Source organism: Mirounga leonina, unplaced genomic scaffold (assembly GCF_011800145.1).
Source record: "Mirounga leonina isolate KUSES-001 unplaced genomic scaffold, KU_Mleo_1.0 Mir_174, whole genome shotgun sequence".
Classification (NCBI taxonomy): Eukaryota; Metazoa; Chordata; class Mammalia; order Carnivora; family Phocidae; genus Mirounga; species Mirounga leonina.
This window is the reverse complement of record NW_023270451.1, coordinates 19,065,559-19,082,348: the sequence shown is the minus strand read 5'-3', so window position 1 is coordinate 19,082,348 and position 16,790 is coordinate 19,065,559. Positions and strand designations below refer to the sequence as shown.

At 40.4% G+C, this 16,790-nt stretch overlaps 1 protein-coding gene across 4 annotated transcripts in view; it reads right to left on the bottom strand.

Moving 5' to 3' along the window:
- CDK14 (cyclin dependent kinase 14) overlaps positions 1-16,790 on the bottom strand; it is a 548,800-nt gene that overhangs the window by 67,837 nt on the left and 464,173 nt on the right. Inside the window, exons 14-15 of one of the 4 annotated variants that reach the window (XM_035020524.1) lie at positions 13,429-13,572; positions 1,507-1,619 (exon numbers count right to left, since the gene is read on the bottom strand). In XM_035020524.1, the coding sequence (XP_034876415.1) occupies positions 13,457-13,572 (116 nt within the window). In that variant the 3' untranslated portion in view covers positions 1,507-1,619; positions 13,429-13,456. Of the gene's footprint in view, positions 1-1,506; positions 1,620-8,297; positions 8,538-12,605; positions 13,573-16,790 lie in introns of those variants that run through there. The other 3 variants (XM_035020523.1, XM_035020522.1, XM_035020525.1) reach the window with 3 other exon arrangements.

Genomic DNA, 16,790 nt, shown 5'->3' with positions numbered 1-16,790 from the left:
GAACAGAAGGACAGAAGTATGAAAACAGGTGAACTACAGTCACAGTTGTAGTTTAATTACTAGTATGGTACCTACATTAATTTCTTAAGTTGATAAATGTACCATGGTTATAAAGGTGTTAATATAAGAAGTTGGGTGAAGGGCATAGCTTTCTGCACTGGCTTTATAACTCTTCTGTAAATTTAAAAGCATTTCAAAATAAAGAGTTAAGAAAATACAACCCTAATCTGATCGCTACTCATGCTGAGTAGTTACTTTCAATTCTGAACCCCCAAATGTACCCAGATTTCTACAAGTGACCTCATAGCAGCGGGAAGGGAAAGACCTGAGTTCATTCTCCTGAAAGAAGCTGAATTTACACTGAGTCTGCTCTGGGTGCTGTTCTAGCAGTCCTGCTGAGTCCTATACACAAGCTATGTGAACTGGCCTGATGCTTTAGAATCATCTAGTCAGAGCCTCTCCCTACAAGGTCAAAACTAATGTGTTAAAAAAAAAAGGAAAGTCGCAGTCTAAAAAACTAATATATAGAAAAATTCTTTTAAGAACTGGCCTACTAGGGGTGCCTGCGTGGCTCAGTAGTAGGTTAAGCATCTGCCTTCTGCTCAGGTCATGATCTCAGGGTCCTGGGATCCAGTCCTGCCTGCATCAGGCTCCCTGCTCAGCGGGGAGCTTGCTTCTCCCTCTCACTCTGCCCTTCCCCCACTGCTTGTGCTCTCTCTCTGAAATAAATAAATAAATAAAATCTTAAAAAAAAAAAAAAGAATTGGCCTACTAATCATCAAGGGCATAGTAAATGGTACTCTACTATAATTTTCAGATGGCATCTGTGTGAACGCAAGAATAAGGATTTATACCCATCGTAAATTGAAAAACTGAGATATTCAATTAGATGGTTAGAACTGGGATAACTTTATAAAGAAAAAAGATTGCACTGAATAGCAATTTATTAAAAGGGGAAAAATATTACCAATATTTTTACCAGTTAGCATGTTAGTTAATGAATGGCATTGCTGATAGAGTAGTGGCTCTCACATTTTTTGGTGGTTAAAGACACTTTATTCTCTGAAAAATTACAGAGGACCCCCAGGGGCACCTCAGTGGCTCAGTCGGTTAAGCATCTGACTCTTGATTTCGGCTCAGATCAGCATCTCAGGGTCCCCCTCGGGCTCCACACTCAGTGGGGAGTCTGCTGCTCTTCCTCTCCATCTGCCCTTCCCCCACTCGTGTGTGGGCACACTCTCTCTAAAATAGGTAAATAAATCTTTAAAAAAATGATAAAAAAAATTATAGAGGACCCTCAAAGATCTTCTGTATATATGGATTATAACTATAGATATTTACCATATTTGGAACTAAAATTGATACTTTAAAATATTAATTTATTAGTTCATTAAAAACCCATTGTGTTAACATTAAATATTATTTTAATAAAAATAACTATATTTTTCAAACAGAATTAGGGAGTGGCACTGCTTTACAATTATGCAAATCTTTTTTTTAAATGTCTAGCTGGATCCAAACAGTTGGATTCTCATATCTGCTTCTGTATTTAATCTGTCCTATGATATACTATTTTGGTTGAAGCAAGTGAAGAAAATGTGGCCTCTCCAGACACATAGCTGGAAAAGAAAAAAGTATTTTAATAGACCTTTCAGATAATCATGGATATATATTCTTTTATATTACAACAAAACTCAAGAAGTAGTAATTTCTTTTTTTTTTTTAAAGATTTTATTTATTTATTTGAGAGAGAGTGAGCGAGTGAGAGCACAAGTGGGAGGAAGGGGCAGAGGGAGAAGCAGGCTCCCCACTGAGCAGGGAGCCTGATGTGGGGCTCGATCCCAGGACCCTGGGATCATGACCTGAGCCGAAGGCAGACACTTAACCGACTGAGCCACCCAGGAGCCCCAACAAGTGGTAACTTCTTAAGGGTCAGCTGCACTGGGAAATCTGAAATGGTATCAGTGAATTCTTCGTATTCTTTATTTTAACATCTATTGGTTTATTTCATACTTCCAGTGAATATTTTATCCATGCAGTGATTTTCTAAAATCATGCACTGGTCATTTGGAAAATACAGGTTCAATGTGTTAGAGATTTTTCAAACATTGACACATTTCACTATATAATATCAAAACATCACATTTGCTTTTATCACCACCCGTCTCACTTGAGAAGTGTTTGGGGAACTATCAAGCTCAGAGGGGCAAATAAAGTTTATGATAGCTTCCCCCAGTTCTAATTTTCTATCGAAAGCTTTAATTCTATCATTGACAGCAAAGGCTATCAGTTGTTTTCCTTGGGTGACAGACTCATTTTTCATTCATGTTTGACAAAAATGCCAGGAAGAAAAACAGCTAGTAAACCTTGCAACTCAAACACCTGCACTGGAGCTTCTCCTTGAGACAACCACAGTAACTCGGTATATGGAGATGGCTTATGCCAACTTCCCGGTTAGTCACACAGAATATTAAGACATTTACTCAAAGCGAGAGGTGTAAGAAAATGAATAACAGTTCTTCATCAAGGACATTATTAAGCGAAACTGCCTTTGAAAAACACTTACCACTGTGTAGTGGTAAAACAAAACACCAAAAAAAACCCCACAAAAAAACCCACAAAAACCCAAACCCAAAAGCCCCACACCAAAAACTAGTGCCTACAAATACAGTTCGGTGCCACTGCCTTGTTTCATGCTGGGGAGCCCGGAGTTTTACTTACCATTGCTTTTGCAAGACTACTGAAAATGTCCTCAGTGCAAAAGGCAAAGGACATCTTAGTTTTATTATGAAAACAATTTTGACCCCCATGGAGCCTCTGGGGATCCCCAGGGTATAGAAACCATACGTTGAGAACTGCTGATACAGACGACAGTTATAAGGATGCTTTATCTGAGGGGACCTTATCTTAGGGGAACCCACAAATCCAAAGGCGAAACTTTTAATAACAAGGTGACTCAATCTATAAAGCAGTGAAGATATTCAACAAAGGGAATGCTAAATACAAGAATGTCAGTATGTGTATCAACTACTATTTTAGTTAAGAGAGAGAAGATTAATTGAGAAGAATACAGAAGAGTGGAAGTTCTACAAAGTCTGTGATTGCGCAGTTGACTGTGGAAGGCCAAGTTAAGGGCAGGAAATGGAGAAAAGGATGGCGGATGAGACCAGGCATGAACACGCACGCCACATTCACCTCCGGGTCTGCATGGCCAGATAGCTCCAGCTTGCCCGTCTTGAGAGGTAAGGACATCTTAGTTAAAAAATTAGTCTGAACGCTGGGAACTCACTTGTGGATGACTAGACTCAATTCTCTTCTTACTAAAAAAAAATTTTTTTTGACAATCGTTTCTCTCAAAATAGTTGATTTATTCATTTTTTCGAATCAGTTATTAGCAAATTGAGTTACTGTGACAGAATAAAAAAAAAAATCTTAACTTTAGATGAACCATTTCAGATAGTATTTCATATATTTTTTTTCAAAGGCCAGCTTCTGGACCACACAATAAAACTCCCAAATGAGGGGATGAGTGGATTCACGCTGATGTTTAAAGTTTTAGATTCGACAAAACTAATGCAGTATATCTTGACAGCTATATTCAGTAGCTTAATGCTAAGCTTTTTATGCTGAATACAGAACAGAATGCATTTTCCACCAGTGTTTTGACTAGGAGGTTTTAAGATTCCTAGTCACTTAAGGCAGCAGTCTGAGACTGCTTGATAAAACAACCATTGGCTATTTCATAACTGCCTCGTAAAAGGTTTCAATATTTAAGAGAAAAGAGAAACTCAAGGCAAAGACATTTTGAAAATATATGCTTTAACCAAAATCTGGACGCTAAGTAAACATCCTTTAGTAAACACCCAGAAAGACTTGCAGCTGTGGCATCTGTGACTTAAAATAACAAGATGAAGATCTCCAAGTAAAAGATAAATGATATCGTAAAAGTTCCTTATCAAAAGACAAGACATTTTCTGATGGAATTTATGTAGCGAAAGGCTTTAGGCTGAAGCTCATCTCATACACTGTAGAAATACTGGAAGCTTTCAATTTGGAGTTCAGTCTGAATACATGAGAGGCAATGTTCTTTTCTGTTTTGCCACTACATTCTCTTTTTACAAACTGCAGATTAATTTTTCCTGTGAGGACACCTTTTTGGTTTAGTTCTGTCTGTAACTATGGCTACTGTAAGTTGTTGACTTTATGGCAAAATATCAAATTCTAGATGAACTGACAACTAGGCAGTAATGAAATCGGAGAGCTTCCCCTTTAAAAAAATTAAAATTTTAACATTATGCCAAAATATGATACAGTCATATTCTAAAATATACATACATATTTTCACATGGATTAGATCTACATCTCCCAAAGGGCAAATGCTCTCTTCTATAAATGAGATTGCAGGAGAATCGAGAACCCTGGTTCGATTCGTGCAGCCTAGCTAACCACTGAAGATAAACACCAGCCCTGTTATAATTCAGTATGCAACTGAGCTAGTCTTCCATGCCAGCAAAGGGGAAAAAAAAATCCTTCTTCTTTTCTGAAGTTGCCCATCGCTATCCGTTTCTGTCGCAATTGCCACAATTGCCCAGATAAAACATTTGAGAGTATGTCAGCTTTAATTAATGTAACATGACCTGATCATTTCCACAGTTAAGAATAAAGAAGTTTGCATTCTTCAAATCCAAAGCTCAACCTGGAGATTATGCTAAGTTGCTTCATTCATAGTCCATACTCCTCTGCTCATGTCAGAAGGACAGCATTTGTCCCCTCTAGTGATAAACAAATTATACATGAAATCAATTCCACTTCACAATCATTTTCCCTATTGGGTATTATCTTTCCTTCTCTGCTCCCTCCAGTTAAGCCCACATCCTGTAACTTGCTAATGAGCTGGGGGCTTTCTGTTCCAGGTGGCACCCCCTGCCTCGAAGTCATGACATTTCCCATTTCGAATGCTGCTGGCATTTTTCGACAGCTCCTGCTAACTAGCCTTTTTGACCTGCACTAAGAGGAACTCATCTGATCGAATCCTCTAACCTGCCAATCATTCCAGCAAATGATCTTCACAGTCACTCCCAAGGCAGGAATGGAAAAAAAAAAAGGAAATGCGAACGAGAGAATGAGGGAGTAGGCAAGCGGTTGCCTCTGCAGCTACCTAATGAGAATACTTTAAGTCTCTGAGGCAGCTGAAACACTGAAAAACTGGTGGGAAAATTAGGACACAACCGAATGCCTGGCTCTGTAATTACTGATTTCTTTCCATCCTGAGATCGTTTTGAGAGCAACGCCTCTGAGATGTGCCAGTTTCTAGAGAACACAAGAACACCCTACCTTCGCAGAGAAAATAGATTTATTTCTCCTGCCACTATCAATATGCAATTCTCATAATCCCACTCTGCCAAACAGCATCCTTTGCAGAATTAATTATGTGCTATAAGCTTGTTAAGTGTGCATTTATTTGTAAACTAGGGATGATTATCATGTTTGCCACAATGAAGAAAGGACGTCTTTTTTTTTTTCCCCCAGGCATATCTTAAATGTTGCCACCATTTAGGGGTGTTGATTTTTACCCATTTACATAAAAACAAACAGGTATGGTGGAGGCTGGCTTTGTGCTCAGGGAGGATTTAACACTGACAACATAGGATAATCTGGGCATTCCTAATTAATGGAGATAAAATAATTTTTTCCTTCCAGTTTTTTTCTTGCTGTGCACAATCAGTTTATTTAGTGGGTTCCCAGCAGAAGGAATACCCAATTACTTTAGGAAGAAAGATCCAGTACACGGGATCACTACTCTAGGTATCTCAGTATGAAGTAGATTTGTTGACCAAGGAAATGATACAATATAATTATGTGTTATCATTACACTATTGTATGTAATAATGTAAAATAAATACTGTATATGATTTAATTGCACATGATAATCACACATCTTTCCCCATTTATAGTAATTAGGCCAATAGCCCCATTTACAGTAATTATTATATGTAATTGAGGGCATTTTACTAATTGCATTGAAAATGATAATCTGGAGCAATTAAAAATCCAGGGACACTATACATAATGCAAACTACATTAAAAGAATGGGGATAATTTAAAGGGAAAAAAAATTCACCCAATATGGAAGTTAACAGTGCAGTATTTGATTCCATGCTTGGCATACATGGTGATATCTATTCTGAGATAAATTTCCATCAATTTCTACAACTTTGGTATTTTGTTCTAGACCTTGTACATTATTTCCTTGGGTGGAAAAATAATCCTTGGACTAATCTATGATGTTATCCTAACAACTCTAGGACTGTTAAAAATTATTCTACTTGGCTGTGTGAGTGTATTGTGTGTGTGTGTGTGTGTGTGCATTGGTAAAGGAAACAGCTATCCTAAATTCCAAAAGAGACTCAGTAAATTATTCATTTGCACAACCAATTTGATGTTCTTAAAAGCTTTATTCATAGAAGCATCTCAGAGTATTGCAAACATTTTGTTAAATATACTTGTAATAATTTAGCTAAAATGTTTAACTTTGTTAGACTTGAAATACATTTGGGCTGTAGTTTTCATTACATTTGCTCTCTGGAATTTTAATGTGCCTAAGGACCTGAATCCCTGGCTTTTGTCCCAGGGTCCCAGGGTCTATCCCTCCCTGATCCCATTCCCTGTTTCTACCCAGACAAAGCTTCCATGTGAGGAATATCTCAGGAGGAGTGATGAGCATCCATGGGACAATGGGAATAGTTTCAAGCTTCTTTTTGCCTTCCTTTCTCGACATTGTCATTTAGACATTGTCCTCCATGCATTCAAATGTCATCCCAGACCATCAACCCACTTCAACTCAAACAGCCTCCTTTTATGCTCAGACACTTCTTAGAGCATCTGCAAACCACAAAGACTGTCTAGTGGGACTCAGCTGCTATCCTGGTATTAATAATACAATACAGTGCACTTAGGGCATAGACGATTCCCTCTGTATCCCAAATTCATAAGAATCAACATTAAATGAAAGGGAAAAATAGAGCACCTGAACTGATTATAACTACTTGTTATATGTGACTGCTAACTTCGTAAGAGTTTGGCCAAGCATTCTAACAGTTATCTTGCTTACTAGCCACATCACACCTTGTGCCCCTTACTTATAAGAAAGCTTCATTCATATTATGCTGCCGGCTAAATAGTCCCTAAGAAATTAATTTGGGTTTTAAAAAGACAGAAGGTGCACGTTGCAGTGCCTTCCCCCACCCTCACGCCACAATTTGAAAGCTCATCTGACCTGGAAAATCGAATCACAAAAATACAGCTATTTTTTGAGCATCCATGGACTGATGAACCAATTTGTGCAGCATCACATCAGTTTCTTCTCTTTTAGCCACTTTGCCTTCAAAAACTTTCAGAGAAAGGAAAAAGAAAAGCAAGGGCAAAAAAACTATTATTATTTTTTTTAATTTAAAAATATGACTCTGGGGGCGCCTGCGTGGCTCAGCGGTTAAGCGTCCGCCTTCAGCTCAGGTCATGATCCCGGCGTCCTGGGATCGAGCCCCGCATCGGGCTCCCTGCTCGGCGGGAAGCCTGCTTCTCCCTCTCCCACTCCCCCTGCTTGTGACCCCCCCTCTTGCTGTGTCTCTCTCTGTCAAATAAATAAATAAAATCTTTTAAAAAAATATCACTCTGAATTCTGCTAATTTTAAGAAAAGCACCCTGAAATAGTTAAAGGTAATGGAGCATCATGTAAGTAAAAACAATGATTTAGAAAAACAATGTGTATATACACGTGTGTGTGTGTGTGTGTGTGTGTGTATGAGAAAGAGAGTGAGAGGGAGGGATGGAGAGAAAATGAGTAAGATAAAGCAAATGCAGTAAAATGCAAACACTGGGGGAAAGTAGGAAAAGGATATCAGGACTTCTTTGCACTATTCTTGCAACTTTTCTAGAAGCCTGAAATTATATCATTCTAAAAAAATACTTAAAAAAAAATGCACCCTGGATGAAGCATGATATATTTAACTTTATTTTCATTCTGCTCTGTGACAAGCCCAGGACATAATTAAGCAGACTTAGATAGTAAAGGCCTCCTAGTCCTTTGCTAATCCGTTCACAGGGTTGGTGGTGGTGACGCAGGGTACAGATAAGAGGTGACCCAAGGAGAGGGAGAGGGGAGGGACAGAGAAGGGAGGGAGAGAAGAGAAGGGACAAGCATCCTTAGCCCACTATTTTGCATCAGAGTTTAGAGGAGATAATAGACTCTCTAGGGTGGAGGGAAGCTAAGGAAACGGGGTGGGGGGGGTTGGGGGGGGTGGAGGTAGGGTGGGGAAAACTAAACTGCCCACATTCCAGCCTCTTCTCAGTTGGGTGTTCATAACATGCATTGTGCATTTGTGGTTCACAGCACCGTCAATTTCCCGAATAAGATGTATTTTTTCATCTGCAGCAATGGAGGGGTAATGACAAAAACCAGGGATTCTTTCAGTTAAAATCTGTGAGGAACACTAAGGTTTGTTTCCTCCTCTGCTTGTTATTTCCACAACTATTGTCACCTGCATGAGACAACAGAGATAATAAAACTGCAGTCGTTTGATAGGGAAAAAAAAATCTGTAGGATCATGCAGAAAGTAAGTTCTTGCCGGAAAAAACCCAGAAAACTTCCTGCTGCTAAAAGAAAGCTACAACTAATACTTGCATTTCTTACACTGTGGTTAGTATTAATGAGTATTATCTCCTTTTGTGTCTACAGTTGAGAAAATGCAACATGGCTTAAAAAGACCTTTCGTCAAAAAAAAAAAAAAATCACACAATGAGGGTGCTGTCATGCCATTAAAATTGGAATTTCCCTCTGTACTTGTTTTTGTTTTCCTTCATAGTGTACAGGCCAGGCAAGGTGCCTTCTGGCTATACTCCGGGCTTTGTAGAAGCTTCAGGGGCTGCTAAACCCAGAACTCTCTCCTGAGGCGTTCCTTAAGAGAAGACTGGCCCCGTTCACAGCTCAGCTGACTGGATCAGGGCTTGGTGCTGGGCCCAGGGCAATCCAGTCAGACTGACACAACAGCCTAGCTCAAAGCTTTGCTTTCTGCTTCACGAGGATGCCTACACCAGTCAGCGCTGCTCCTGCAGAAGGTTTGAATCCGAGTAAAAGAGCTCACTGAGAGGCTGTCCTGGAAATGGAGGGACGAAGGGAAATGACAATAAGCAGGATTCATGAATAAGCAGAAACAAGCCGGTGGAAGCCATGAGATGAAGAGGAGAGGGAAATGGTAGCAGAGGCACAGCCAGAGAAAGCAAGCCGCCATCATGTCATGCACCAAGGACAGCAAAAGCCAGCTGCGTCGGCAGGAGCGGTTACCAGAGCTGAGCTGGTGGCTAAGGTGGTAGGCAAAGTAAGCCTCCCGCTGGATTCTGATGGACACCCAGTCTTCGTGAGGCCTGTCTATGCAGCTGCGTGGACCGTCAGCCTTGTTCTGCCTAATTTCCCAAAGCAACCTCCACAAAGACCACTGTTAACTGAAGAAACCTGACCGAGTCCACTCCCTCGTGGTCTCCCCGGCCCCACCGCACAGCTCTTCCTGTCATTCTCAACGATCTGTCTCTGTCCCTCGCACCCGGCCACCTGTCTTCTCAATGGAAGGTGTCCCTTCCTCACACAATTCAAGCTTCTCTTAGACGGCTATAATCCAGAATTGAAACATAGTTTTGCTGATTGAATGCAGTTTTCATTTTCCCGATTCTTTTTTAAAAAAGGCAGGCAGGGGCAATGCGCTTCACCAGTGCCATCCAGTAGAGTGTTCTGTGACGCTGGAAAGGTTCTGCATCTGCCCTGTCCCTAGTATGTGGCCATGAGTCATGTGTAGCTAATGAGCACTTGACATGGGGTTCTGCTACTGAGAAAACAAAATTCTAATTTAATTTTAATTAATTAAAAATTAAATGGAAAGAGCCACACGTGGCTAGTGGGTTACCCTGTTGGAGAACATAACTCTGTGCTACTCTTCCTTAAAAGAATATGGAAGGGAAGGAAAGGGATGGATTTTCCTAGTCTGTCTTTATCCAGTCCTGACCCAAATAAGTTGATTATTTTACTTCATAAATATACAGTTCTCGAATATTTACTGAAGATTTCATCATATGTGGTTCGAGGGCTACCTGCATTAACATCCTTTGGGGTCCTTCAAAGTGCAGATTCATGGACCCCGGGAACCTGCAGTTTTAGAAAACTCACCAGGGCGTGAGAACACCTGCTTTACTGAACATTCAGATAATGATGCCAGAGGGTCTTTCTTACCCCCGTATTCAGCAAAAGGAGTAGACAGAGTGATCATGCAGTTTCTGTCTCAATTCAGAATGACTGGAAAATTAAGCTCAGCATAGAGGCGTGTTTGGAATTGCTATATGGAAATGTAAGTGATACAAATGGGTGTGGTATTTAATAGCTTCTGGTCTTCGGGAAAAATTTCAATGTACATTTTCAGGCTCTCTCAGACTTTAGGATGGTCTTACCCTTCAATGCTGATAAAAAGAGTGGGGACAATCTATGAAAGCATTAGTCTACTAACATCTTTAGAGGGTAACAACATGTAGGAAGCACAGTATTTTGATCATCCAGTGGCACCTACCCCATTTTTAACTTAGGTGGAGGCAGTTTTCTTCTCATTTAATTTGGTTATAAGACTCTGAACCAAAATTGCTTTCTGCTGCAAAGAAAAATGCTTCTCATTAGCTTTTCCACTAAGGCCACTTTTTGCAAATCCAGTATTATTAACTAAATAATTGAAGTGACCTTAGTATGCAAGTTTAGAAACAATTTGGCACTGAGGTATAGGAGGAAAGTTAGAACAGTTCTCCATCATTTCAAAAACAGAAGTGATTCAAATGCATTTTTCATCCTGATTCTGCGCAACTCCCCAAAGAGAGACGGCTGAAATGCTAGATTACAGTGTTAGCCTCATTGGGCCCTCAACCTCTTTCCCACCCCTCTTCTTTCCAATTTCTCTAGGTTTTACAAAGAACTGGGAAGTTTGAGAAAAATTAAACATGCCACAGCTTGCTCTAAACAATTAATTCATCAACAACAAAATCAAAATCTAGGGAATTACATGTTTTTCCATACAAATACTCTTATTTATGTAGACTTTTTGCTGGTCATATCTACAATATAGACATTAATATTCAGCTATTGGTCAGAAGAAGTTCCACTGCACAGATGTATTAGGCCAATATATAGGCTGTACGATTTGATTTCTAAGATGGCCTCATTTGAGTGAAATTAAAAACCCACAAAGGTGAAAAATTAAAATGGTTTCTTTTTCTGCTGGCTGACAGAAAACTCTTAGAATCCAGCTTCCCTGTAGCTTTTCCGAGAAAAGAAAAACTTAGATGTTTCCTCACTATAATGTTGACTCAAGCTGAGGTATTTGGATTTGGAAGAAAGCAACATAAACTATAATATTAAAGCCTCAAAAGTTGATGTGGAAAGGAGAAAACTCATAGAGAACATATTTATATTATTATCAAATAGTTCTAGAGGAAGGAGTTTGTATAACCTTAAATCTAGCTCAAAAAATATACTGCAAAGAAAACACATTTTTTTGTAAAAGCTTTCAAATATGGATGACTAAAGTTCTGAGCACCTCTTTTTATAAACCTTTTTTTAATTAGCAATTTCTGAGACCTTACGGGCAGTGTTTCTGTCCAATCAGCTTCATTTGATTTTGCAAGGAGAAGCTGACCTGAAGCACCTTCTAGCAGCTTTGACTGGCTAGGTAGGCTCGGGTCAGAGATCTTAAAAGAGCTGAGAAGAAAAGACACACAGCCCTGTGACTGAAATTCAAGCTTGCTTATGTGCTGGGCGCATGAGGCAGCACAAATACAGTCCATCTTTTGTTTTAACTGAATTGGCTTCGGGATTTCTGAAGCCAGGGGCCCTCATTATGGTAAAGCAGGTTAAACACTTTAAAAAGCATATTCTACAAACCTCATGAATTAAACCTGTTCTCAGAACCAGGAGGTAACTCAGCCCACTCTTTGTGTGACCAACTGAAATTCAGAATGGGAGTACAAACACCAGGGAGGGAGTGAACTTGTGCTTCTAGGTAACTTTGTATCCAATGGGGGGAAATAACCTGAAGAATGAAGAATCTTACTGTTTACATATGGAGCAGCGAGTCTATTAGTAACATTTTCTGACTGGCATTTACACACTATGTTTTACCTGGGGAGCTTTCACTTCCATCATTCATCCATCACCACCATATTCCTGAGAGGCCAAAAGTGGCCCCCACGTTGATGTAGGCAACAGCAAAGTCCTCCACATAACTCAAGGTTTTGGCAAATCACCCCCAAGACAAGGTGGACAGTTTCATTTGTTCTTTTCACCATGCTGGCAATTCAGCCTATTAACATATCTTGTATTAAGAAGGAGAAGAAGGAAGAGGGGCTCTTGCAATGGTGTCTATATCCTTCGATTCCCTGGAACATTTAATTACTGAATATCCACGTGAGCAAGGAACACATATGGGCTAGCAAATAAAAAGCCTTCCCCACAAAAAAGTGTGTTCTCCATTTGCTTCAGAGTTATGTTACATTATAAAATCTTAAAAAAAAAAAAAACACACAAAAAAAACCCCCCAGAAAGATATATATAGGCAGAAAATTCCCCAAAAACCCAGACGTTTCCATCTGGCAATAAAGACACAGCCTTTTCAGAAGCAGCTGTCTTCTGCTTGTTTCTGTGAAGCATCTGTGACTAGAATAGGCGACATGCAAGAGATTGCCTTGTTTAGATGACGCCTCCTATCTGCAGAATAGCAGAGGTCAAGGAATAGCACAGGGAAAAAAGAAAAGCCTCATCATGATAAGGTCTGTCCCAGGGCCCAGGGAAGAATCAGAAGTGGGCTGAGTGGCCCACACGGCAGCGGAGCTAAACGCGGGCGCGCGTGTTCTCTCCAAGGGAAGCAGCCACCATTCAGTTACACACACGAGATTCTGGCAGGGACGTGCGAGTGCAGCCAGAGTTGCTGATTTAAAAAAAAAAAGCCAAGAATCCAGACTTTGTGTAAAATCTCTCCATTTTAAAATGAGAGCAGCTAATCTGAAAAATGGCATGGGCCCAATAAAGCAAATCTGTGACTTAGCTACGGCCCAAGGTTAACCTTTTTCTAACGTCAACGAAGAATATATGCGCAGTTAAAATGATCTGCTTGTAACTGAAATGGTTTACGACTGCATAAATAAAATACAATTTTGGCTAGGATCCAGTAGGTACCTGAAAATATGACTAACTGTATTCTCCTCAGGAGAATCTGTGATGAATGCCATTATGAGCGCAAGAGATTCATAAGACTCATAGGGGAAAAAAAGGAATCTGAAATATTTCATTGAAAAGATCTGTTCAATGTCTATTCATTATTACTTTTCAGGCAAAGTAGGTCACCTTACCTGTGCTTTCTTGAGAATGCTGTGCTCATCAGTGCTTGCTATTTGATAGACTTTTGCCATAACTATTGTTTTTCCCAAAGGCCCGCATGCTTTCTCCAGCTTCTGGCTGCAATCTTACATTTGGGACGGTAAAAATAGAAGACACTGTGGACAGAATAAAGAGTTTCCATTTATATATTTATAGATTATTTATAATCTTTCCTTGTAAAACATGGAGACTGAGATGCAATTCCAGATATCCAGCCCGTAAAACATCATGGTATGTGTTGGTCTCTGAAATGTCAAGTGGTAACAGCCACACATTGACACAGATTTGTACACACATCTGACAGCACGGTCTGCCTTCCCTTCAGAACCACAGGGTGGTTGATATTCGTGCTCATATTTCTCTGATCTAGAACAACGAACTTGGGTTGGAAACAACATATCTTACACTTCCTTCACGCCATTCTTTCATTTGTTCACCGGAGAAATATTTATGGAGCCTACACTGTTCTAGGTATTTTGGAATCCTGTAGCATATAAACCGGAACGAAAAGAAATCCCTGTTCTTGTGGATTTCATTCGGGGGAGACAGACGATAAACAATCAAACAAATATATGAACTAGCAGTAAGTCTTATGAAGAAAAATAAAGCAGGGAAGAGAAACTGGAAATGCTGCGGTGGAAGGAGGTCAGTGAAGGCTTTCTTTTCTTCTTCTTCTTTTTTTTTTTTAAGTAGGCGCCACACCCAACATGGAGCCCAGGGCGGGGCTTGAACTCAACAACGCTGAGATCAAGACGGGAGCTGATATCAAGAGTCAGACGCTTAACTGACTGAGCCAGCCAGGCGCCCCTAGAGCTTTCTGGATAAGGGACATCTGAGCAGAGACCCAAGGAGGTGAGAGAGCAAGCCAAGCACAAATCTAGCAAGCACAAACGACAGGAAGAGGAAACAGCAAGGGCTGACACCAAGGAGCAAGATGAGAAGCAGGCAAAACGGAAGACTACTGTAAAACGCAGGTGAGAGAAGACAGGGAGCACCGTGGGGCAGAGCGATGGCAGTGAAGAAGTGAGGAGTGGTGTGTCCTCGATCTATTTGGAAGGGAGCGCCAACAGGGTCTGTGGAAGAACTGGGATTGAGTGTGACAAAAGAAGAGGCATAGAGGACAGCTTCCATCAGTGGGAAGAACGATGTTGCCATTTATTGACATGGGGGAGAGGACAGATGGAGCAAGCCTGTGGGGAAAGATCAGTTCGGTTTTGGTGATATTAAGTTCAAGATGCCTACTAGAGGGCCAAATGGAGATGCCAAATAGCCAGTTGAATGCAAGTCTGGAGTCAGGGAAGGTGGGACTGGAGACAGAAATCTGGAAGCTGTCAATGTATAAATGCTACCTAAAATCATGAGACTGAATGAGATCACGGAGGCTCTGGGGAGCGTATGTAGATAGAAAGGCCTGAGGATTATGTGCTAGAGCACTCTAAAAGTGAGAGGGCTGGTAGATGAGGAGAAATCCACAAAGAAGTCTGAAGAGGAGAGTTTAGGGTAGCAATAGGACAGCCGTGGGAGTGTCCCATCCTGGAATCCAAGGGAAGGAAGCATTACTAGGAAGTGATAGTGGACAGTTGTGTTGAATTCTGTTGATGGATCTAGATGAAGGCTGGGGAAAGACCAATGGACAGAGACTTTGAGAACAACAGTTCCAGAGCCTTGTGCATGAAAGCCTTGTTCAAAAGGACTCACGAGAGAATGGAAGTCTAGGAACTAGCTGAAAGCAGTAAATACATGTGAACTGGCTGTGTTTGTTTTATTTTTAAGAAGACGGTGTGAGGCTACATTAATAGCTATAATGTTTTAGGATAATATACAGGATGTATATAGGAAAGAGTAGGAAAACTCACAAACATCAGAGCTGGAAAGGTCCTTAGGGATCACTGTGTCTCTAACTGAGAAATCAGGAACCCACTGAGACCAAGGCACTTGCCCAAAGTTGCCCGGCTAGCTCCCAGTGGGGCTGAAGCTAGAATCCAGGTGGTCTGATTCCCAGTCCGGTGCTCCACACACTGTACCAATTTGTTGCCCTTCTTTTACTGCAGATCTGAGTTTTGTGAATTAGCAAATGAATGTAATAAAATCAAGGACTCTGTGCTATGAAGTGTATTTTGTTCATTTACTTTGACAAGGGTAGTTCAGCTTCAATAATTTATGTAACTTGATAGTATACACAGGAGAATGCCCTGTGGTGTATTTCGGAAAAGTAATGAATTTCTTCTAAATCAGCCCTCCATTTACTTCCCTGCAATTAAATTTCTGTGAAGAAGTGGGGCAAGGCTGTTGGGGTTTCAGGACAGAGGGAGAATGACAGGCTGCCACCAGAATTAGCCAGCTTTAACTACCAGATCCCCAGGTATCACTATTCTTGCTTGATGAATGTGTAATTCCCCCTTTGGTGGTACACTAACACATCACTTCTAAATTTTAGTATTGTGTAAACTAGTGAGATTTTAAGGGGCAGTATATTAAAGAAAGATATTATATTGTTAAATGTTCTTCCAAAGCAAAGAAGAGTCTGACATAAGCATACAACTTCATTTTTATACGGATCCACGGAACAACCGCACTGCTTTGTGTAACCGGGATTGCAACGACACCTGATACCCTTCTTCTCACAGAGTCGGATATATTAAAGTAGGCCAAGAAGGCTCAAGCCCACTTTTAATTTATTTTTGTTCCAATTTTCTCCTTTTAACCTGGTTTTGCTTTCTGCTTGCATACGTGTTTTCCTTTTGTGGATATTCTTTTTAAAACTCTATAAACTATCTTTAAGAATGTAAGCACTATGGACTGAATTGCGTTCCTCCCAAATTCATATGTTGAAACCTTAAGCCCCAATGTGATGGTATGTGGAGACGGAGTCTTTGGGTAGTAATTCGGGTTGGAGGAGGTTGGGGGGGGGCACATGATAAGATTAGGGGCTTTATAAAGAGGAAGAGAGAGGGAGAGACTGTTCTCTCTGCCTGTGTGAGGATATAGCTAGGTGGCTTTCTGCAAGCCAGGGAGAGGCTTCACCAGGAACAAAATCTGCCAGTACCTCCATCTTGGACATCCTAGCCTCCAGAACTAAGAGAAAGAAATGCTAGTTGTTTAAGCCCCCACAGGCTAAGGTATATTTTGTTATAGCAGCCTGAGCAGACTAATACAGTGAGGTTCCTGGATTTGATGAATCTAAACCAATACTTCGTTGCTTAAGACAATCCATTTTATTCATTCATTCATTCATTTTTAAGACAATCCATTTATTGGTTCTGCAACACTTCTTCTCAGGTGGACCTCCTTCCAAATCTTCTTGTTAAAGGAAGCACATGAGGATATCACCCTC